We start from the raw sequence: 25529 nt of genomic DNA, 5'->3' as shown, positions 1-25529 counted from the left end.
ACACACACACACACACACACACACACACACACACACACACACACACATAAATACAAACACACACATCAGTGGAACCGTCCCAAACTGTTTGGAGAGCCAAGGCTGTGCTATTCTTTCAGCTTTCTGTGCTTCTGTGTGTTATGTGCTACACCTTTTGCCTGGAACATACTGCTTTCATCCATCTGCCTTTGGACCCAGCTCAGTTTTCCCTCTTGTGGCAAGCTTTTCCTGACCTCATAGGCTGACCTAGTTGTCCTTCTGTATTGCATCTTTCCATGATCCTACTACTGCGTAATACTATCATAAACCGTGATGACTCACACAGGTAATATGTGTTCAGCCTTTTCTGTGTGCCAGGGACAATGCCAAGGGCCATACTTGCATTGTCTTATAGTCATATGATAACTTAGTGAAATAGCTATTATTATTTTATTGAGGAAAGTGAAGTATAGGGAAATAAAGAGACTTGCCCAAGATCACAATGCTTGAGTGCAGTGGAGTCCTTTGAACAAAATTTTAACTGCTGATTTATACAGATTTTTCTCCCCTGCATTGTTGTGAGTTCCTTGATGTCATGGGCTGTCACTGATTTCTGTGTCTCTGCTAGCAGCTGGCATGTCATATAGGCTCAAAATGTTTGCTCCATTAAATTTGATTGAAGTCTCATTTGTAATAGACTATCCCAACATTCATCTCTGCAAATTTTAGAGTGTCGAAACATATAGTAAACTGGTTTTCTTTCTTTATGTTTCCTCCGATTTTTGTGTATTCTCTGAACATTTAAAAATCATGTATCCTCAATTTCACTTATTGGCAATAACCTTAAGTTTTGAATTTAATATGTTCAGAAGAGTTATGGAACTGTAAAATTCCTGTCATCTGAAAGATTGAGCGAGATTGTTTTTCTCATTCTTAATTTCTTTGTCTCTAAAATAACCACCTAAGGAATATAAGGAGGGACAGCTGATATTGTGTATAAGGCAAAGAACTAGTTGGCTAAAATAACAGATAATATTTTCTTTCTGCCTGTCAGATTTATTTTGTCAGGAATTAGTTCCACTCTCTATTTACCACCACTGATTTATCCACAAGGTTGGTGGTTCTGCTTTTTGATAGAGAACCTCCCTTAAGAAGTAGGTAGGTTTTTATTTTTACCTTATTTTCTACAGCCTGCCTTTATGATGCAGTATGATGTTAGGCCAGTTGGCAGTCATGTAATAAGTCCTGAGTATGTGTCATTCCCCAGAGCATTAGAGTGAAATGGACCTAACAGGGACTCTGGAGAACACCAACTTCATTGTGACCCCTCTGGTTATTTCATCTTTATTGGAGCACTAAACAAGAATATTTGTCTGATTTGAATCCAAAGAATACAAATGTGTAGTCTTTATTAAAAATCACCAGTACCAGCCGTGACTGACTGTTCAGAGCTAGTCCCCATGATTCGGACTTAATTACAGGTGTGGCTAGTTGTGACAGACTTGCCACCTAAGGTCTACCTTGTTATGTTTTCAAATCAGGAAAGTAACTTTTTTTTTTTTTTTAGGTGCTAAGCTCTTTTTTTTTTTTAACATCTTTATTGGAGTATAATTGCTTTACAATGGTGTGTTAGTTTCTGCTTTATAACAAAGTGAATCAGTTATCCATGTACATATGTTCCCATATCTCTTCCCTCTTGCGTCTCCCTCGGAAAGTAACTATTAATATAACAACAGTCATGAAAGAATAAAGTAGAATGTTTTAAAAAGGAAGTTTTGAGAATTCAACACTAAGCTACAATTAAGAGCTTTTTTGCTTAACCTTGAGTGTCATCAGACTGGGTTTAACGTGTTTCGTAAAGCTCTGTGCAGCTAACTTTGAGGGCTGAACTTAGAAAAATAAAAATAAACAACAACTAAAAAAGATTCTTCCTTGTGGTTTGTACTCAGACTTGGGGCTCTTGTTTCTTACACTGCTGGGATGTGTTCCCAGTTGCCAGGACTCTGAGCAGCCGAGCGTGTAGAATCTTGCTGGTGACTTTCTTCTTTCACAGCTTCTCCACTGGTTTCAGCTCCAACAGAGCCTTTTGTTGTACATGAGAAAGGAAAGAAGAAAGGACGCACATCCCAGCACTGCGAGGGAGACTCTGAGCCAAGATTCCCTAACATTTCAGAAGGGATTCTTCCCAGAGACTCTCTAGGTTTTGCCCTTCAGCAGTAGAAGTTTTTTGTTTCTTTTCCCCTCAGATTGTATTTATCCTAGGTGAAACAGAACATTACAGCCAAACTCAAAATATTCTTTATTTTCTTCCAAGTCTCATTTTCTTCCCCTTCCTTCCGTAGAGGCAAATGCCATTCAGAAATGTGTCTACATATTTCCAGTCCATGCTTTGATGTGTGCACTAAATATATGTGTATTTATAAACAATCTATAGTAGTTGGAATTATTTAAATTTCAGAGATGCTATGCTGTGTCTATCATTTTACCACTTGCTTTTTTTCACTCAGCACTGTATTTTGGATGTCTAGTCTCGTTCAGCTACATTAATTATAGCAACTGTTCTTTTTGTACCAATTTCTGACATTTACTTTGAGTTCATAACGTTTTTTCATGACTTCTTTCTTCTTTCTTTCCTTATGTTGGGCGATGTGAGGATTTTTAAAAATTTATTTTTTCTCTAATTTTTTCTTAAATTTGTAGCAAATGTATATATTTCTGAAGTCAATCAGAATTTCTCTCCTTTCATGCAATGTAATGACCCTTGGAGGCCTTCATTTAATCTCCCTTCCTCCCTCCATCTATGCCATTGGTGTCCATTTTTTTATTTATATATTGCTGTTCCAACCTCATCAAAATTAGTCATTATGATGATGTTGATGACTCTAATTATTTACAGCCAATTTTTTATTTAGATTTACTAGCATGCTTACCTGTTCCTTCCCTCTTCCAACTCCTTTCTGGGTCCTATTTCCAGAGCTTGTAGTAAATCCTTTAGCAGCCATTCTGCTCTTCATCTTTATGTCTGAAATGTCTTTCACCGTTTTTCCCCCGAAAGAGATTTTACCTATGTATAGAGGTATACAGGCTGACTCTTTTTTCTTTTAGAACTTTGAAGGACATGATAATCCCTTATTCCATACCAACTTTTATTGTAACAGTTTAGATAGAAATTTTTCTAAAATTTAGACAGAGGTATAATGATTCTACATACCCCTGCCTTTCAAGAGAGCATCAGTTAAATCTCAGAGAGCCTTTGTTCAAGGAAGCACGGTTATCTGGAACGTGAGATTGTGTGTGTCGTAATGCCATGATGTCCTTTCGGTGATTGAGCTGTACAAGATTGTTTGGTCTTTCATTAAATGAGTTAAGACTGTGGGGTCTTTTAAGACCTTGTGTCTGCTTCGTGTGTGTGTGTGTGTATTGTGTGTTGTGTATATCTTTCCTCTCTGCCAGGACTTCTTGCTACAACTGATTTACTAAATATAATAATTCTCTTCCTTCAATCTGCTGTTTCCTTCCTTATTGTATATTCTTTGTTTCACCTTAGTTGAATGTTAGTGCCCTAGATAACCAAACTTGTCAATAATACATGGGTTTGTTTGATATTGTTGCTAGCATTGTCTCTGTTTTCGTCCTAAAAATTGTTTTATAACTGGGTAATTATACGACGTGCAGCGGTAGACTTATTATGGACACAAATCCTGAAGCGGGAGTGCTTGGGTTCATATCTCAGACCCATACCTCAGCACTATATAACCCTGGCTTGCTCCCTAGCCCCTCAGTTCCCTCATTCCTAAGAGAGAGATGAAAATTTTATCTACCCTTTTAGGGTATGTATTTAAGGTGAATTAATACACGTACAGGTTAAAGCAGTGCCAGGACCTAATTAACATGTGGTACGTTAAGTACACTTTAAAACAACTTTTAAGTTTCATCTCAAGTACTGTGTGCAATTTGAGGTTCTATACAACCAAAGTTACAACCAAAGTTTTTAATAAGTATTCTGGATGAAGAATCTCTAACTTGGAGAAAAGCTAAACAAGGAAGCAGTCTATTTCTGTTACCACAGGGCATTGAATGTAATGTGCAAATTTATTTAAGTATTTGCTTCTGCCAGTGAAGCAGGGGGTCTGAGGAGCTACTGTCACCTAAGATCACCAGGGAGTAAAGATGTGACACTTTCAAAATCATAATGTAAATTAGTGGGTAAGCGTTTGCTTTATAAATGTTTGATTTGCATCTAACTTTTCAGTTCAGCCTGATGCCCCCATCAAATAATGTGGATTCTGGAGGACCTGAACTTTAACTCCAGGCTTTTCAGTAACTCACCATGTGACTATGACCAAATCCTTTTAATTGCTTGTGCTTTAATTGGACTGTTATAAGGGCTAATGGGCTAATACATGTGAATGGGCTTTTAGCTAGTTTTTTAAGTGCTTGAAATAACTAAGGTGATGATGCTACATTTTAGCCATGTGGCAATTAATTGCTGTAATGCTTCAAGTGAAAATATACAGGTTTTATTTCAGATTAAATTTTTAGAATCAACTGATTCACTCATATTCAATTATTTCCTGGCTTTAGGACATAACACAGTTATTTTATTTTACTTGTGGTTTGTCCCCTATCAACTCCCAAAATGATTTCAGGATGCTTACAAAAATTTATGGACAGTTAACATAAGCATGTCAATGAAACGTTAGTAAAAAATTGACCATGGAGGAATTTTATTCCAGTTTCTCGTTTGCTCTAATCTTGATTTTCCTCCTTTCCAATACTATAATCAGTGATGTCAGTGTCTGTGTCCACCTCTTCTTACCCTTCTTTCAGTTAGGTAAGAGTACATTCATTGGAGGCCACCTGTTCACCCAGTACTGAAATGAATTATGAAAGAAACTAACATTTGTTGAACACTGTCTCATCCAGTTGTCCTTCAGTCCCATGAGGGAGAGTCTCTAACTAGATCTTATCAGATGATGAAATTCAGGCTTAGAAAGTTTAAGTGTTTTTTCTGAGGTCAGAGCTAGTCAGTGGTAGAAGGTCAGAGTGAAGCCTAGATCTGCCTGAGTCTAGCCAGGTTCTAGAGCACAGCCTCCCAAGCAATACACCTTTGTGCTTTCTGTCATATCACTTCGGCTGAGAGAACCAAAAGGGGAAAAATAATTATTCTATCTTTATGGAAGTTCAAAAATAATTTTAGATACAATTTGCATGAATTTCAAGACACTGTGACTATAATTACCCAATAATACATGAGCATGTGTAAAATGCCTGAGTGGCCCGTAGAAGATGTGGGCCCATTTGTGAGAAGCCACGTGAAAGGGGGTTAAGATTTTAAACAAGTTTTAAGAGCAGTAGGGCATGGGTTTATGATAACCTTATATCACTGGACCCCGCTGGACAAGTCTAGGATCTTGGTTTGTAGACAAAGCCCTAGTCTAAGTCAGAAGAGGATAATTTCAGAAACTTGTAGCTGGATAAGAATTTTTTCAAAATAGGTACAATTGAAGTTTCTAGAGCTCCTCTCAATAATGACTTTGCTCTAATCTGTCTTTCCTTATGAACTTCCCTTCCTCCTCTTCCATGACTTCCTCATTTTCATATCACAAGTTAATATTTAATTCATGTTCTTGCCCCAATTGAGGATCTGTGGAGTATTATTACTTATTCATGGGGTCATTTTTACTGGGGTCTGCAGAGTGGGTGATTGCCTCATAATAATCATACAAGGTTGATTTTATCTTAATTTTTTTTTTGTAGATGAGCAAGCTGAGGTTTAGAGAGATTAAGTATCTTGCCCCCAAATCACTAGCTAGTAAGTGGTCAAGTCAGAAATTAAATCCAAGCTTCTCTGGCTCCAAAACGTGTGTGTGTATTTCCTATAAGTCACACTATATGATATTCTGAGCAGTTGGTTGATATTTAAAAGGCATGAACAAAAGCCTCCCACCCAGAAATAATGCTACCACTCAATAATTATTGTGCCTTAAATTCCAGTATTTGAGATGCATCCCTTTTGAATTATTGGCTGCTCTCTCTATTAAGTGTTTAACTTAATGATTATTCTTTATTTTTATAGACCTTTACATAGCACTTTAATGTATATTAAATTAAATGTAGCATACTTTTAGCTGCTCAAATAACAGAAAACCCAGCTAACAGTGGCTTAAACAAATAAGGTACATGGTTGCTGGCTCAGTGGCTTAAGATATCAGGGCTGCGATAACCATGATCCTTTTGGCCTTTTTCTTATTGTCACAAGATAGCTGCTGCAGACCCAGGTATCACCTCTATTTAGGGACAGAGGAAGGGAACAAAGAGTGCTTTGCCAGCCAGATGTCATTTTTATCCAAAAAAGCAAAGACATTCTAGTAAGTCCTCCAGCAACCTTTGGCTTATAACCTCTGGTCACAACTACATCTCATAGCTACACATACCTGAAAAGAGTCTGGGAAAGTGGATATTTCTAGAATGGAGATGGGCAAGAGAGAAGAGGGAGGGGAATGGCACTGGCTTAGCCAGGGAACAGTGTTGGCCACAATGTATGCTGTGTGTTCATTTCATCATTATAACACTTTCAGAGATGGCTAATAACATTATCTCCATTTTACCGGTCATGGAAATAAGTCCATGAAGTTTGGATGACTTCCCAAAGTCATATAACCAGTTAGACTCTCTGGAATCTGAGCCTTGGTTTCCTGCATTCCGGGCAAGTTCTTTACACTCTTCACCCAGGAAGGAGTTAGCAATTCAGTGATTAATATTTTACTGTATTAGTTTTGAAATCCTCCTCCTTGGATGCAGAAAACTCTCAGGGCAGCATGAGTGCACAGGGCTGCTGGAATGAGCAAGAGGCTCCACAAGTGAGGAAAGACCACAGGGTGGGTGATGAGGGAATGACAGACATCAGCATTGCTTGTTTCTTCCCAGTTGGCTCAGGAATGAACATTGAATGTGCATTCTGGACATAGCTTTTCTGTTTTTTCCTCCCACAGTCCTGGGCTGAGAGCCTTGTAGGAAATCTCAGTGAAACCATGGACATCTTCTCTCTTCCCCTGTTTGTCCTTTGACCTACTCTGTTGCAGGCAGTTGTGGTCTGAATTCTGTGTTGACTTAGTCTTGGCAATGCCTTAATGAAGAAATCCTCATTATTTGTCTTGCCTCTCTAGTGGCTTTTCACTCTATTTCATCCAAAAGCTGTTTCCTGAGGAAGGAGCTTCTTTTTTGGATGAATACATTTCGTGTGTTTTCTTTTGGGCCATTATCCCCCAAATATCCAAGAACTCAACTTGGAAGTTCATAGTCCTGAGTTATATGAAGAGTCCAGGCAATGGCAGTGGAAGGGAGGGGTGGGTACTGTGTACTAGTCTATGATGGAGCCTCCTCTGTATTTTCTCAGTATCTTCTTCACACCTTTGTTCTGGCAATTTCCACCAGCACTGTAGTCATTCATTTATATTTCACTTCCTCATCAAACACCAAGAGGCTTTTTAATCTTTGTATTCATAGAACCTTACAAATAGAAGCATTCAGTAACTGAATGGAAAAGAGAGCTCGGTTTTATTGAATATTTGGTTTAAAGGTTAACCAAGAAATCTTATCTTTGTTCATCCTGTTGAAAACAGTTGTGTGAAGTAATGGTTCAGGGTCTTGCCTTGGTAAGCAGAATATTTTAGATAAAAACTGTATTCAGTGTATTTGGTTCTGTAGATTGCTGTTTTGAATGTCAGTTACTGTTCCTTAGTTTAGCAGGTTTGCACATGTAAACTATTTGTTAGGGTGCATTTGAATGTCTCATGACATCAGTCATCCTCATTTTCCCTTCCTCTCTTCTTTAACAATCATTTTCCCTTATTTTTGTTATTAATTAACTTACATTTATTTATTCACATGGTTCTAAAATGAGTATTAAAAATAATTAAAAGTAAACAAAAAAGTAAAATAATTAAAAGTCTCCCTTCCATCTCTCATCCCCAGCCACTCAGTTTACCTCCCTTAAGCAACACTTCTCATTAAGTTCTAGAATATTCTGTCAAAGATATTTTATGCACATACAAAGATGACTATATGTTCTTCCCTTAACAAAGCTATACAATTAGTAGCATATAGAATGCCTTTTTTGTTTGTTTGTTAAACTGAGTGACTTTAAGAAAGTAGACCTGCTTTTGCTGCATCCCATAGGTTTTGGGTCATCGTGTCTCCATTATCATTTGTTTCTAGGTATTTTTTGATTTCCTCTTTGATTTCTTCAGTGGTCACTTCGTTATTAAGTAGTATATTGTTTAGCCTCCATGTGCTTGTATTTTTTACAGATCTTTTCCTATAATTGACATCTAGTCTCATAGCGTTGTGGTGGGAAAAGATACTTGATATGATTTCAATTTTCTTAAATTTACCAAGGCTTAATTTGGAACCAAAGATATGATCTATCCTGGAGAATGTTCCATGAGCACTTGAGAATAATGTGTATTCTGTTGTTTTTGGATGGAAAGTCCTATAAATATCAATTAAGTCCATCTTGTTTAATGTATCATTTAAAGCTTGTGTTTCCTTATTTATTTTCATTTTGGATGATCTATCTATTGGTGAAAGTGGGGTGTTAAAGTCCCCTACTATGATTGTGTTACTGTCGATTTCTCCTTTTATGGCTGTTAGTATTTGCCTTATGTATTGAGGTGCTCCTATGTTGGGTGCATAAATATTTACAATTGTTATATCTTCTTATTGGATCGATCCCTTGATCATTATGTAATGACAATGGAGACACGATGACCCAAAACCTATGTGATGCAGCAAAAGCGGTTCCAAGAGGGAAGTTTATAGCAATACAATCCTACCTTAAGAAACAAGAAACATTTCAAAAAAACAACCTAACCTTGCACCTAAAGCAATTAGAGAAAGAAGAACAAAAACCCGCCAAATTTAGCAGAAGGAAAGAAATCATAAAGATCACATTAGAGATAAATTAAAAAGAAATGAAGGAAACGATAGCAAAGATCAATAAAACTAAAAGCTGGTTCTTTGAGAAGATAAACAAAATTGATAAACCATTAGCCAGACTCATCAAGAAAAAAAGGGAGAAGACTCAAATCAATAGAATTAGAAATGAAAAAGGAGAAGTAAGAACTGACACTGCAGAAATAAAAAAGATCATGAGAGATTACTACAAGCAACACTATGCCAATAAAATGGACAACCTGGAAGAAATGGAAAACTTCTTAGAAATGCACAATCTGCCAAGACTGAACCAGGAAGAAATAGAAAATATGAACAGGCCAATCACAAGCACTGAAATTGAAACTGTGATTCAAAATCTTCTGACAAACAAAAGCCCAGGACCAGATGTCTTCACAGGCGAATTCTATCAAACATTTAGAGAAGAGCTAACACCTATCCTTCTCAAACTCGTCCAAAATATAGCAGAGGGAGGAACACTCCCAAACCCATTCTATGAGGCCACCATCACCCTGAAACCAAAACCAGACAAGGATGTCACAGAGAAAGAAAACAACAGGCCAATATCACTGATGAACATAGATGCAAAAATACTCCACAAAATACTAGAAAACAGAAACCAACAGCACATTAAAAGGATCATACACCATGATCAAGTGGGGTTTATTCCAGGAATGCAAGGATTCTTCAATATACACAAATCAATCAACGTGATATACCATATTAACAAACTGAAGGAGAAAAACCATATGGTCATCTCAATAGATGCAGAGAAAGCTTTTGACAAAATTCAACACCCATTTATGATAAAAACCCTGCAGAAAGTAGGCATAGAGGGAACTTTCCTCAACATAATAAAGGCCATATATGACAAGCCCACAGCCAACATCGTCCTCAATGGTGAAAAACTGAAACCATTTCTACTAAGATCAGGAAAAAGACAAGGTTACCCACTCTCACCACTATTATTCAACATAGTTTTGGAAGTTCTAGCCACAGCAATCAGAGAAGAAAAAGAAATAAAAGGAATCCAAATCGGAAAAGAAGAAGTAAAGCTGTCACTGTTTGCAGATGACACTATACTATACAAAGAGAATCCTAAAGATGCTACCAGAAAACTACTAGAGCTAATCAATGAATTTGGTAAAGTAGCAGGATACAAAATTAATGCGCAGAAATCTCTGGCATTCTTATACACTAATGATGAAAAATCTGAAAGTGAAATGAAGAAAATACTCCCATTTACCACTGCAACAAAAAGAATAAAATATCTAGGAATAAACCTATCTAAGGTGACAAAAGACCTGTATGCAGAAAATTATAAGACACCAATGGAAGAAATTAAAGATGATGCAAATAGATGGAGAGAAATACCATGTTCTTGGATTGGAAGAATCAACATTGTGAAAATGACTCTACTACCCAAAGCAATCTACAGATTCAATGCAATCCCTATCAAACTACCACTGGCATTTTTTACAGAACTAGAACAAAAAATTTCACAATTTGTATGGAAACACAAAAGACCCCGAATAGCCAAAGCAATCTTGAGAACGAAAAACGGAGCTGGAGGAATCAGGCTCCCTGACTTCCGACTACACTACAAAGCTACAGTAATCAAGACAGTATGGTACTGGCACAAAAACAGAAATATAGATCAATGGAACAGGATAGATAGCCCAGAGATGAACCCACACACATACGGTCACCTTATCTTTGATAAAGGAGGCAAGAATATACAGTAGTGAAAAGACAGCCTCTTCAATAAGTGGTGCTGGGAAAACTGGACAGGTACATATGAAATTAGAACACTCCCTAACACCATACACAAAAATAAACTCAAAATGGATTAAAGACCTAAATGTAAAGCCAGACACTATCAAACTCTTGGAGGAAAACATAGGCAGAACACTCTATGACATAAATCACAGCAAGATCCTTTTTGGCCTACCTCCTAGAGCAATGGAAGTAAAAACAGAAATAATCAAATGGGACATAATGAAACTTAAAAGCTTTTGCACAGCAAAGGAAGCCATAAACAAGACCAAAAGACAACCCTCAGAATGGGAGAAAATATTTGCAAATGAAGCAACTGACAAAGGATTAATCTCCAAAATTTACAAGCAGCTCATGCGGCTCAATAACAAAAATCCAAACAACCCAATCCAAGAATGGGCAGAAGACCTAAATAGACATTTCTCCAAAGAAGATATATAGATTGCCAACAAACACATGAAAGAATGCTCAACATCATTAATCATTAGAGAAATGCAAATCAAAACTACAGTGAGATATCATCTCACACTGGTCAGAATGGCCATCATGAAAAAATCTAGAAACAATAAATTCTGGAGAGGGTGTGGAGAAAAGGGAACACTCTTGCACTGTTGGTGGGAATGTAAATTGATACAGCCAGTATGGAGAACAGTATGGAGGTTCCTTAAAAATCTATAAATAGAACTACCATATGACCCAGCAATCCCACTACTGGGCATATACCCTGAGAAAACCATAATTCGAAAAGAGTCATGTACCAAGATGTTCACTGCAGCTCTATTTACAATAGCTAGGACATGGAAGCAATCTAAGTGTCCATCAACAGATGAATGGATAAAGAAGATGTGGATAAAGAAGGTGTGGCACATATATACAATGGCATATTACTCAACCTTAAAAAGAAATGAAATTGAGTTATTTGTAGTGAGGTGGATGGACCTGGGCTCTGTCATACAGAGTGAATTAAGTCAGAAGTAGAAAAACAAATACCGTATGCTAACACATATATATGGAATCTAAGAAAAAAAATGTCATGAAGAGCCTAGGGGTAGGACGGGAATAAAGACACAGACCTACTAGAGCATGGGCTTGAGGATATGGGGAGGGGGAAAGGTAAGCTGTGATGAAGTGAGAGAGTGGCATGGACATGTATACACTACCAAATGTAGGGTGGATAGCTAGCGGGAAGCAGCTGCATGGCATAGGGAGATCAGCTAGGTGGTTTGTGACCACCTAGAGGGGTGGGATAGGGAGGGTGGGAGGGAGGTAGTTGCAAGAGGGAAGAGATATGGGAACATATGTATATGTATAACTGATTTCCTTTGTTGTAAAGCAGAAACTAACACACCATTGTAAAGCAATTATACTCCAATAAAGATGTTAAAAAAAAAAGTATACCACTTTCTTAAATAGTATATAACAATTTTATCATCTTTTTTTTAACAGCATACTATTCCATTTTGTAGACATCTCTAATTTGTTTAACCCTCTTCCCTGTTAGTGGATATTGAGATTATTTCTAGTCTTTTGCTAATATACAGTCAGTGCTGTAACAAATGATCATACATGTTTGCTCTCACATGGGTAAATATGTCAACAGGACAAATTTCATCTAAGGAAATGAAATTGCATGATCAAAGAGTATGTACATTTATGATGTGATAAATTGCCCTCCCAGGGTTTATACCGATTTACACTTCCACCTACAATGTATGAGATTTCCTGTTTCTCCACACCTTCACTAATATAGTGTGTTATAAAACTTTTAGGTATTGTTCAATATGACAGCTCAAAAGCATGGTATCACATTTTCCTCTTATGATTGAAGTTGAGCATCTTTTTTTTAATATAGGTTTAAGAGCTATTTTTAGTTCCTTTTCCATGACCTGTTGTTTGTATCCTTTGTTTATTTTTCTGTTAAGCTGCTCATCTCTTTCTTAAGGATTTATAAGAAATTTTATACAGTTGGGGAAATGAGTTTTTTGTGGTAACAGTTGTGAAGAGTTTCTGCATGGTTTGGTGTTTGTCTTTTTTATTCTCTTTGTTATAGTTTTGGCCAGGTGCAGAAAGCAAAAGATTAGTGTAGTCAATCCAAAAATGTATCAGTATTTTCTTTTAAGACTCTGGTGTTTTTGTCAGAGTTAAAAGGCCTTCCTAACCATAATAGAAAAGAATATGAAAAAGAAAATACATATGTATGTGTAACTGAATCACTTTGCTGTACTCCTGAAACTAACACAACATTGTAAATCAACTATACTTAAATAAATAAATAAATAAAAAGGCCTTCCTTTTAGTGAGCTTGCAAAATAATTCTCACGTGATTTCTTCTAATATGTTAATAGTTTCATTTTTACATCTAAATCTTTCCTCCGCCAGGAATTTTTCTTGATGTATTTGCTATGAGGCATCCTTTCAACTTTATGTTTCTCTAGATGGCTGTTTAGTTGTCCCCAAATCATTTTTTAATAAACTGTGTTTTCCCCACTGATTTGATTGTCTGCCCTTATAATCCTGTGAAATCCCCAGTGTGTTGGGTCTAGTTTGAACTTTCTGTCCTGTCCCATTGGCCTCTCTGTTATTTTATGTGCCAGTACCACATGGTTTCAATCATTAATTTGTTTTATAATCTATCAGAGCTGCTTCTCCCTATTACTGTTTCTTTTCAGAGTTTTTTTGGCTATTCTACCTATACTTACTTTCTTAACAAATACATGCCTAAATTTATTTTATTCAGAATGATTTTCAAGCACCACTATTTTGCTGAGCACTGCTGTGAATTCTCTACCAGAAAGGAAACTCAGGATATGTAAGACACTGGCCCAGATCAGACCATAGAGCTTTCAGCCTCATTGAAGAGGAAAATCATATGTCAAAGGCAGCTGAGGCTTCTGCAGCTGAGCCCCTTGCTCTCCTGAGCTGGCTGAGCAGAGTTTCCCATGCCAGCATGTGACCTGATCACTATGTCAGACCTCTCCCACCTTCTTCCTGCTGATGACTCTCACTGCCAGTTCACCTTGGACAATGAGCTTGAAGTAGATTATTTTTGGAGTATCTGAGCAAATATAAAGCAGTTGCACTGGAAAGTTCAAGCTTGTGGTGGGATATATTCGTAGGGCATATTCTGTTGTGCCTACAAGTTACTTTTCTCTGGCAAAGACCATTAACCACAGCTCTAGAATTAAAGTAGATGAAACTGTCATGCTTTTGCCCTAAAATCTTTCTTCTTTTATCAACATCAAAATGATAAATGAATATAGAGATGGTTTCGTGTGTCATTTTGATTACTTTAACTCCCCCACAAGTTAGCCTAAAAGAGATCATATATATATATATATATATATATATATATATATATATTATATGGATCATATGGAATGTAATGGGAGTATTTTTACAGTTGGATTTTAACTCAACATGGAATCAGATGATGAAAAACTGTGATGTTTAGAGTGTTTTCATTTTCTGTATAGAATATTAAGTACATTAACATAGCTCTGAATTTGGTAAATATTATTTTACAGTTAATAATTGACAGCCCTCACCCTTGACTCCAAAAATAACACTTTCTTTTCTTCCTGCTTCACAGAAGGGCTTGACCTTCCAGCTGCTCTCCACATTTGGGATTCCTCAGGACTTGGCCTTGTGTCCTGTCCTCTTCATTTTCTCTAATTTTTCTTTTGATCTCATAAAACTACCTAAATATTGACACCTTCCAAATTTATTTCAATAGTCCAGACTTCTCCTCTGAGTGACTTGCATATCCTGCTGCCTACTTGGCATCTGTACTCAGATGACAGTGGCCAAAATGGAACCTCCCCACTCCTTGCATCTGACCCATTATATTCAGGAAGTGGCACAGACATCCACTGTGTTTGACAGAGTAGAAACTCAGTTGTCTATGATTCTTTTTTTTTTTAATCACTCCCACATTCAGCCCATCGGCAAATTCTAGCAAGATCTCCAAACTGTATTTCTAGTGCACCCACTATATGCATTTCCATGGCAACCCCTACTCACCCTGGTCTAGGTCAGGGGGATGATAACTACAACTAATCAGATGCAATAGGACTTCCTAACTAGTATCCTCCCTTGTAAACTCTGGTTTTCCCACAGCAGTAGGATCAGCCCTTTTATCTGTAAATCACATCGTGTCATTCCTCTGCTTAATACCTTTCAGTGGATTCCCACTGCACTTGGACTGAAATCCAGTCTTGACACTATGGCCAACAAGGTCCTGCATGTGTGGTCCATCTTTGGCTCTTCAAGCTCATCTCCTTTCACTCTGCCCCTTGATCGTTAACTTTCAGCCACTCTGATGTTCTTTCATTTCCTTAAGCATGCTAAGCTTTTATAGCCCATGGCCTTTACATGTGCTATTTCCTCTGCCTAGAATGTTCTTCTCCTGGCAGTTTATATGAATGGCTTTTCTCTTTGTCCAGGTGTTGCCTTAAATGGTACTTCTCAAAATGTCTTCCCTGGTGACCACATCTGCTGTCACCACCAATTTATTGTTCTTTATTTCATCTCTTATTTGTTTCCTTCATCACAGTGTCCACAGGCATAATGACTTCATTAAATTGCTTTAGGTCTGCTTTTTTGATTTTGTCATTCTTTCCTGGTGAAAGTTAGTTCCATGGGGCAGACTCTCTGCTCTAAATCCTACTGTGTGGCTAGTACGTAGCACAGTGCCTGGCACATAGTGAGTATTCAGTACACTAGATATTTAGTAAATAAATGAATAAACTAAAGGAGTAAGCAGCCATTAAGGGTGGGGATTATGTGAAGAGTAGAGGAAATATTTCTTTCTTAACTTTGGCATTGAAGTATGTGCTGTGATAAAACCAAGAATTAAAATCATTTTAGGTGTTGATTAAACCCCTGATAGTAGAAAGCAACTACATGATAGAAATTTTCTCTGGGGATGTTACTGAACTTGTTATGGAATTGCACAATTATGCTGCTGCAGTGCCTGAACATTTAATAGGATGTGTTCTGTATCAATTTGGAAAATGTTATAGATTTATTTCACTTATGTTCTGCATTAGTATTCTCATCTCCCATGAGCATGTATCATTAGTGTTAGGACCTGTCCAGTGATTAATCAATATTAACTGAGAAATATCAAGGTAGTTCATTTTCCAGGTGTTTATTATTCTCTACTAGGTAGATGTGGATCACGTCCTCAAGGAGCCTCACAGACAAGTAGGGGTGACAGTCTGACAAAAAAATCCTATTGTCCTCTGTGGCAGCATCAATAAGAGGCACATACAGGGATCATGGTGTAACAAAGGGGAGAGTTTTGCAGATTTGTCTGGGGCCTGGACAGTGTCCCAAAGGAGGAGGCTGTGGAATTGGTCTTAAAGGAATAAGAATTTGCTAGGTGGAAAGACTTTCCAGTCCTTAAGACAGAATGTACGAGGACATAGAGGCACAATTAAGGTAGTATGTTTTGAAATCTGCAACCAGAGGAAAATGTAAGAAGAGTAATGGGCAATGAGATTGAATAGATAGGCAAAACCAGATTGCCGAATGGGGGGCTTGGAATGGTTTTAATCTTGACGGCAAGATTATATAATTTACATTTTCAGAAGGTCATTGGAGGATGGAGGATGGCTTCCAGTAGGAGGAATCTGGTGGTGGAGATAAAAGGCAGGGAAGGGATCACCTAGGAAAGTACAGAAAGAAGAGTCAGAGATGGACCTCAGTAGAGCAGGGGCACTTGAATGGGGAGGAGGAAGGTGCTTTTTAAGGAAACTGAGATGGATTCTTCAGCATGGCAGCAGATGAAGAAAGCAATATGTCACATAAGCCAAGAGAAAAGATCTTTTTTAGGAAGGAAGGAGTGATTTATATCAGATCAAGTGAGATAAAAATTAAGATGGAAGGACCAGATCTCATAATTAAGGTATTTTGAGTGACCCTTAGCAAGAGCTATATTGGTGGGGTGATGAGGATAGAAGCCCCATGGGGGTGTTGAGGCATGAAAGAAAAGTGAGAAAATGAACACCGCTTAGGGCAGACATAGAGCCAGTGGGAGTCCTTGTTTGTTTGTGTTGCTTTGATTTTAATGAACAGTACAGATTTGAACTTGCTTGTATACTCTGCTGAGAGAGAGAAAACACAGGAACTAGGCTGTCAGTGCAGGAGAACTGGGTTTTCGTGTAACATTGCTTTAAATAGGTGGAACAAAAGAGAAGGGAAATAAGGAGAAAAGGTGAGATGTACTTGAGTTTGTGGCTGAAGTATAAAGTAGAGGTATTTCTGATACTGGGGGAAAGTGTACTGACAGGGGAACAAAATTGGCTCTAGAGGAGAAAGATGATTTTTCAGGGCAGAAGCTATAGGGGGCTGGGGCATGATCACAGGGATGCTAAGTGTTCAGTTGAGTTTAAAGGCGCAGGCATGTGGTGACCCCAGCCCACCTGCAGGTCTTAGATGTAAAGTTACCAGGGCAGGTCCACCAGAATATAAAGGAGAAGGCTGCTGAGAATACCGATGACATAATGGTTGAAGTGATGGTAAAGAATAGAGAGAGCCAGCCTAGTTAGGGAAGTGAGCAGAGGGGTCAATGCAAAGGGGCCTGGAAAAAGAGAGTAGCCTGAGGTCAGAGGAACAAGTGCTCTTATCTAAGTGATGGGAGGAGGGCCAGGCCTGGAAAGGTATGAGACTGGAAGTAATAGATGAGAATTATACATTTCTTTACCACTTACCTGGGAAGGTACTCATTCTGCCCTTAAGCTGCTGTTGCCCAGAATGGTGTGGGCAAAGCCTGTCTTGGAATTGTGCTCAGCCGGAGTCTTCGTGCTTGGTACTCCTTTTGGGGGTGGATTTGATTTTTTGCCAAGTCGTTAAGAGCCATGTTTGGTGAAGAAAGTAGACAAACTGGGTAATACCATTTTTGGTAGAAATGGAAATGTAGATTTAAATAACAATACTGTTTTTCTTACGTGACTTATACTAGGCCCTGATAGCAATTTACAAAGAGAGCAGTGATAGCATCTCTAGAATATACAGAGCCTCTCAAAGTAACTAGTTGGAGGGATACATTCTTTTGGACATAAACACCTTAAAAGATTTTGAGGTCACATTCCTTTAGAGTTATAAAGTACCCAGTAAATACTTACTGATATAAAGTTTAGAGGATGTCTACCATTTTTTCTATACAATCTTTTGTATATCTTTATTAATGAAATCCTTTATGCCAACGTGGTATTGAAAGTGGTGAACTGAACAGGAATATTTATATAGCCAACTTGGCAGCTTTATTTAGGATCTGTTTCTTTATTGGACACTGGAAAATCTAATTTGTACTGTCTGTTAGCATTTATTTATCAAACACTTTGAGGTCCCTAGATGAAAAGATACGATAAAGGCATACCCACAGCCATTATGTTGCCATAACTTAATTTGTTAAAATTTTGACAAGGGATTCTGCTTATTCTCTAACTGTTTGAAGTACCAGAAAGAAGTGATCATTTTTGTCCTCAAATTCCTGTCCTTGCAAAGTAGCGCTGATGGCAGTGTTTGAATAAAAGCATGGGCAGTAGCTAGGACCTGCAGAATAATTACCCTAGAATGGGAATTTGTAACCATTTAAGTGGTGGGAAAATGACTCTCTTTTGACCCCAGAGGAGCAGAGATCATAGAATCTAGTCATCCTGGGGGTCTGCTCAGCCACCTTCCTTTGCGACTCACTTACCTGAGAACACACTGTTCTCACTTGGGTTGCTTTCATCTCATGCTTTCTACATAAGTTGGCTACTTACCAAAAGGCAAAGAATATGTCATCTTTCTCAGTGGGGGAGCACTGTCGGCATTCTGGGCAGACAGGTCTTTTTTGTGCGTGGGACTCTTAGAATCTCAGCCTGCTTGGCACCGCTGGCTTCCTGGCTCTAAATGCCAGTAGCCTTCACAAGTCACTGCGGCAGTCAGAAATGTCACCACACATTTCCAGATGCCTTTGGTTGTTTATGGACTAGAGCCTGGGGGACTTGTTTACTGAACAACCAGCAAAGACAGGAAACATTCTTTTCTGTTCCTTTATGGTTGGTTGGTCTATCTATCTATCTCCTTTTTCTTTCTTTTCTTTTCGTTTTCTTTCATTGTGGAGTGAAGAATGACAGAAATAGGAAAAAGGAAACTTTTTTGGAGAAAGAAAGGTGGAAAACAAATTAATAATCCAAGGGAAAGCTATGGGAGAGCAGAAGAAAAGAGATAAAAAATAGAGCAGGAGCGAGGAAGCTGGAAGAAATGTTTTTGCCACATTTGACTGTGGTCCCTTGTGATTTCCTCTCAGAAGCCAAGAATAAGATTTCCTTTAAGAACATTCAGGCATTGTTGCATTATAGGGTATAACTGATTGCAGAGGCACTGTAAATAGATTTCACTGAGAATATGGCTAGAATTGTGCAAGGTTTAGATCCAGACCCTGAAAGAGGAGAGCAACTTGTTATAAGGAAAGACCTTCTGACTTCATCTAAGGAGGAGATACATTACTGACAGGCCCAAGCCCCTTATTTTAAAATGATGTCACTAACGTGATTGTCCAGGGGCATGGACTCCAAAATATCTTCGGCTCCTGTATAGCAAGTTTGTAATTTTAATTGTTAACAAAATAAAGTTCTCCTTTTGTGCCAATGCCAATTTCTTAAAATAGTGTACCTGGCTAGCATTTATTTATTTATTATTTTTAAATTTATTTTTTTATTTATTTTTGGCTGCATTGGGTCTTCATTGCTGCACGCGGGCTTTCTCTAGTTGCGGCGAGCGGGGGCTACTCTCCGTTGCGGTGTGTGGGCTAGCATTTAGAAGTTATGACCTAGAGCTCGCCATGATTGCTAAAAGTCACCTACCTGTTATGTATTTTAAAAATCTGCACTAACACTTGTGGACCATTCATGCCATACTGAAGCTGATTTTCTACTTTATTCTTTCAGTTGTTCATGGTGGACAATGGAGCAGATGACTGGAGAATAGCCATGACTTATGAGCGTATTTTCTTCATCTGCTTGGAAATACTGGTGTGTGCTATTCATCCCATACCTGGGAATTATACGTTCACATGGACGGCCCGGCTTGCCTTCTCCTATGCCCCATCCACCACCACTGCTGATGTGGATATTATTTTATCTATACCAATGTTCTTAAGACTCTATCTGATTGCCAGAGTCATGCTTTTACACAGCAAACTTTTCACTGATGCCTCTTCTAGAAGCATTGGAGCACTTAATAAGATAAACTTCAATACGCGTTTTGTTATGAAGACTTTAATGACTATATGCCCAGGAACTGTACTCTTGGTTTTTAGTATCTCATTATGGATAATTGCTGCATGGACTGTCCGAGCTTGTGAAAGGTAAGTTTGTTTCTTTTCCTGAGAACATAATTTGTCTTATGGTGTCCTTGAAAGTGGGAGAAAGAATGCATTTTAGACTAGAGGTACGTAGAGACTCACTCTTGAAAATCTGAGCTTCTCTAATGTGCTTCTTTTAAATGAGTGTGACAGAACTTTTCTTAAGATACCTTGCATACAGCAATGTCTTGATGATTATGTATTTTCTTTTCTAATTTAATTAGTTTTCAGTAGAGGGCTGCCTTTATAATCCTTGTCAAAACTTGGAGACCTACAAATTGCATAGGAGACTTCCATCAGAAACATTTGTTTAACGGTAATGCTGAATCATTTTGGCACCTCTTTGGCTATAGTATTGATTATTGTTGAGACAGAAATCCAGTGGAAAAGTGGGGATGCAAGACGTCTGAACTTTAGGGAATGTCTCAAAGTGGTTTGTTGGTTGTAGTGCCTATTTATAACAGTGTTCACGTGATTACCGGTAAGGGGCTTATAGGTGTATATTTGGTTTTATTGACCTCTCAACAGTTAGTGAAAAGAGACTGTGTGTATTTGTTTTATTGTCTGAAGAGTTCTGGTGGTGTAGAGCCTAGACACGGTCTCAGAACTCAGAAACTGTTCAGTGAGTCTAGGTTAATCAGTTAGAGCATCTGTGATGTTAACCTTGCCATTTAACAAACAAGCAAAAATAGATTTGTTATGTAAACAGGAGGAACTCTACCATAATGAGGGGGGAACCTCTTGTGACCTTGGTGAAGAAAATTCCAGTTGAAATTAGCAATAGACATACAGGAATGACTTAGGAGTTTATAGAACTGTTAAATATTAGGATGTTGGTGTTTGTAGTAGCTAGGTATTTTTAAATTTAGTTTTTGAAAATCAAACATTCATATACACACACACAAATAGTTTAACAAAGGAAATATCTGTATGAGAATTGTTGCAAAAATAGCAAACTCAGAACACACCTCACCCATTTCTACTTTCCAGAAGCAATCACTTTAAATTCCTTCAGCCATTTCTTTAGTAATTGCTTTCCGTATTTCTAAATGGCATTGCTTATTTGCTACCTTTAGATTTTTCATCTAGATGTTTAGGAAAGTTGGAGTTTTAGTTTTCTTTCACTTTCATGTACACACTTTCCCGAATCTACCCCCCAAAAAAGTAATTTTTCTTCTCGGTAAGTTATGTAAACACCAATAATCCATATTGCATATTTACATTATTATGACTATGCAAACTGCACTTGTAGTTGAACTATGTAGTATATTATAAACATTTTGCCTTTTCTACACATTTTTAAAATTTTCTCTGGAATTAATAATTGCCTCTTTTTATTTGCTCAGTTTTCTATATTGGATTTATATATTGGGGAAAATCTATCCATTTCACCTTGAACTTGAATTTCTGGAGACTTTGTAAACTGCTTCTCCATCGTATTGGGGATTTCCTTTGCCTTGTTTGTATGTTGAGTACCTTTTTTCTTGAACCTCATTTCTCCCTCTTTCTTCATTTATTCACTCATTTTGGAAACTCCATCTTCCAGTAGCTTCTGAGGAAAGGTACTGGGTAAGAGAGATATTTTTTGAGACCTTTCAGGTATGGCAGCATTCATTCTTGTCTCTTGCTTCATTGATCACTGGGCTGGATAGAAAACTCTAGATTGAAAAGCACTTTCTCGAAGAATATTGAAGACTTCATTTTCTTCTGGCATCCAGGGTCCAGTAGTCTGATGCTATTCTCATTTTTTAATCCCCCCCTTTTTTTTTCTGGAAGCTTTTAGAATCAGTGATCTAAAATTGCACCAGGGTATATCATGGTGTTATTCTGTTTTAATCCAGTGGGCCTGTTCAATCTTGGAATTAATTTCCTTCAGTTCTTGGAACTTTTCTTGAATTATTTAATGATTCTTGTTCCTGTTTTTTTGTTTATGGATATCGGCCCTCCTCTATTAGTTTTTTCTTATTTCCTTCTGTATTGTCTTCCATCTCTGTTTTCCCTTCATATATAGAGATTAACTTCAATTTATCTTTCAAACGCTTTCTTTTGGAATTTTATTTCTTCTTTACTGTGTATTAATTTTCAAAGTCTCATATTTGATCCTCAAACGCCCATTTTTTAAACTAGCATCATGCTTTTTTTTCATAGATGTACTGTTTTATTTCTCTAGAGATGTTAATGATAATGTTTGAAATTTTTCCCTTTGTATATTTTTTGTTTCCCCAAAGATGTATTTTTCTGGGGTTTTTTTGTTTGTTTGTTTTTGGCTTCTGTCTGTTTTAGAAGCTTTCTTTAAGTATTTAAGTAACCTTAGCTGTCCACTCATACTTAAGATTGAGGCACTAAAGACCTGATTAGAAGCTTTCTGTACACATCTAGAACTTGTTGACTGTGGACTTCACTACAGGGTAATTTGGGTGGGTGCATGGAACACCGGTTTCGGTATCTTTACGTATTTTTATTCTTTTCTGAACAATCCGACCGGCTCATGGGAAGTGTTTTTACTGTCCTGCCATGAAAGTGGATGCTTGGGTGGCAGTGTTCTGGGAACTGAAAGATGGGGCAAAGAAGGGGTTTCAGCAGTTAATATGTGAATGTGTATTTGTCTTCCTAGTTGCAATGGAATAGGCTTACTCTCTCCAGTGCTTAACGCCCTGCAGTCAGCCCATAGACCTTGTGTTTTACCTCTCCAGACAATATATTTGCAGACTTCTTCCAGGTCGGCAAAAGGCATTACCAGTTACACAGAGTGGAAGAGGGAATCTAGATGTCTAACTGCTTTTATGCAGTATTTGAACCTGTCTTCACGTTGAAAGCTCTGTCATTTATCTCCTCTCATAGAGGTACTGGTGCCGAGAATTCCTGAGTCTTTGGTGTGTGTGTGTGTAGGCAGGGGCAAGGTTGCTGGTTCTCAGTGCAAATATGGTTGCTTCCTGACTTTTCCCCACTGCTGGTCTAGAATTCTCCTTTCTCAAGCTATCACTGGTCAGCTGGCTTTCTAGCTACTTTATTACGGTATTGGCACTCATAACTCCTGTGGGGTTGTGCTTTTTTTGTTTGTTTTCTAGTCATTTTAAGGGGGTCTAGGGAGGGAGCTGAGGCCAGCATGTTTGGTGAGTCCATCTGCTTTTATGAGAAATTTTGTAGTGACAAGTTTTTAATATTATGTACCTGAATCTCTTTTAGAACTTCTCTACATAAATATGGCATTTGAGGGATTAAAGTTTTTCCTTTTAAAGAAAGGTAGACTGCTTATGGTAATGCTTTGTTTCCTAGCAATCATGGTATTTAGAGGCTTGTCATATTTTCTGGAGCAGCTGTACCTATAAAGTTTCAAGAATAAATATGGAAAACCTCAGTTGATACACCTATTTAGTTTATGAAGATTACTCTTCCTTAAATGTTGTGCGTAACAACATAACAATGGAGATAAAAGCATAATGGAATAACACATACACTTATATGGGTGGTCCCTAGTGCATATGCTTCCCAAGGGCCAATTCAATAACACAGCTTCAAAATCGTGCACATGTCATTCATTTTCTTTTCAAAATCGTTCATCTTAGCTTTTTAACCCATTGTCCCTAAACACAGAAAGACGGAGGCAAGCTGTGCCAAACCTTCTCACATCCCAAAGTATGTGTGCTTTTTAACGCGCTGAGATCGTTAGGTGACGTATCATCCTTGTCTTCATATAGAAAGGCATGAGAAAGTGAAAATTGTCTGTTTCATATCAAGAATGAGAGTCTGCAGCCAACAGTTACCTAAAGGGAACAAATCCATGGGTTGGGGAAGGGAAAGAGCCCACAGCCATGATTGGGACAATCATGGGATTCAGTCCCAGTAGAGCAATTTAGGGGCTCGGTGACCTCGGGTCAACCAGCTTGCTTCTTTTTGCCTTGGATTCTTCATTGCAAAACTACCTGGATTGATAAGTTTTCTCTTCCAAAGGTAACATTTTATAATTGTACAAGTGTTGAGAAGAAAATCATTAACCAGCATTGTGATAGTAGGAGATTTTCCACATTCTGTTTTTCATTAAACTTCCCATTTTGCTACACACAATCTCTAGACTGTAATGTGTAAGATACAAAGATATTTTTAAAATTTACCTTGTTTTTCCAAGTTAATTTTGAACATGCTGTAGCCTGCATCTTTCATTTCCTTAGATGTTTACTCTCTGGCCTTCCTTCTGGCCATCCATCCTTCTCTCCTTCCTTCCTTTCCTTTGTGAAATCTGCAATACTTAAATATAATACACAACTCACTTAATTATTTGGTTTGGAATTTGGATTTGAATGAGCTCCACCAGGTCCATCTTTGATTCGTCCAAATATTCTTTCCCTATAAAAGGGGATTCACACCTGACAGAAATTTTCTTCTTAGTTTATTAGAATAACTCTAAAAATATTTTTTAAAGGAGAGAGATTTTGAGAGAGAGAGAAAGGCAGATGGCTTTTTGGAGCAGTTTGTTTGGCAAACCTATCTGTCTCCTTCTACTGAGCACAGCACATCTAGAGGTTTCTGGAAAATATTATCCAATAATGAGGAGGGCATCCTATAGGAGGCATCTATTCCTGACAGTATTACTTTCCCTGGCAGATCATGTACCTCTGATTTACCTATAAGTTATAAGAACTCTTTTTTTCTTTTCTTTTTCTTTCTTTTCTTTTTTCCCTCTCTCCCTCCCTCCCTCCCTTCCTTCTCCCTTTCTCCCTTCCTTCCTTTCCCCCTTCCTCCCTTCCTTCCTTCTTCCTTTCTCCCTCCCTCCCTCCCTCCCTTCCTTCCCTCCCTCCCTCCCTTCTCCCTCCCTCCCTCCCTTCCTTCCTTCCTTCCTCCCTTCTCCCTCCTCCCTCCCTCCCTCCCTCCCTTCCTTCCTTCCTTCCTCCTTTCCTTCCTCCCTTCCTTCCTTCTTCCTTCCTCCCTTCTTCCTTCCTCCCTCCCTCCCTTCCTTCATCTCTCTCTCTCTCTCTCTCTCTCTCTCTCTCTCTCTCTCTCTCTGATAAGAGGAAGCAGAGCAGGAAGTGTCTGGCATTATTTCTGTGCCCTACACTTGTCAGAAGGAGGCTGCCCCAGACCAGATTACAATATCCCTTCTCTCTCTGATTCTGGTCTGGCCTTGTGTTGAGGTGACATCAGGCCTGCAAAGAACACTCCCTTTTGAAGCAGCCTGGGAAGTGTGTCCTGAGGCTGTTCAGGAGAAACTTCAGGAACATTTATATCTTAGAAGAAGTCTGACTTCCAGAGCTTGTGGTCCTGAAAATTAGGAATTACCCTATCCTGACCTAATCTTTTTGAGGCTTCACTGGCTCTGTAAAGATGGCATAGGTGAGTTGTTCATCCCAAAGTGTGTTTCACTGGACAGTGTTTTGGAGGAAGGTTAGTAGCTGTTTTACAAGGGGTAGGACTGGATACCATGGGCCAGTGCTGTATTACATAAAGAAAAGTGTTTTTTTTTTTTCTT

The 25529-nt window shown here is 38.1% G+C and overlaps 1 protein-coding gene across 3 annotated transcripts in view; it reads left to right on the top strand.

The window, feature by feature from the left end:
• The window catches only part of KCNN2 (potassium calcium-activated channel subfamily N member 2), a 187316-nt gene that overhangs the window by 25099 nt on the left and 136688 nt on the right, over nt 1-25529 (top strand). For all 3 annotated transcript variants that reach the window (XM_027099928.1, XM_027099945.1, XM_027099936.1), the window contains exon 3: nt 19650-20068. In XM_027099928.1, coding sequence (XP_026955729.1) covers nt 19650-20068 — 419 coding nt within the window. The remainder of the gene's footprint in view (nt 1-19649; nt 20069-25529) is intronic.

Source organism: Aethalodelphis obliquidens, unplaced genomic scaffold (genome assembly GCF_003676395.1).
Source record: "Aethalodelphis obliquidens isolate GAN/ISIS:26980383/991018 unplaced genomic scaffold, ASM367639v1 scaffold4, whole genome shotgun sequence".
NCBI lineage: Eukaryota > Metazoa > Chordata > Mammalia > Artiodactyla > Delphinidae > Aethalodelphis > Aethalodelphis obliquidens.
This window is presented reverse-complemented; position numbering and strand designations above follow the sequence as displayed.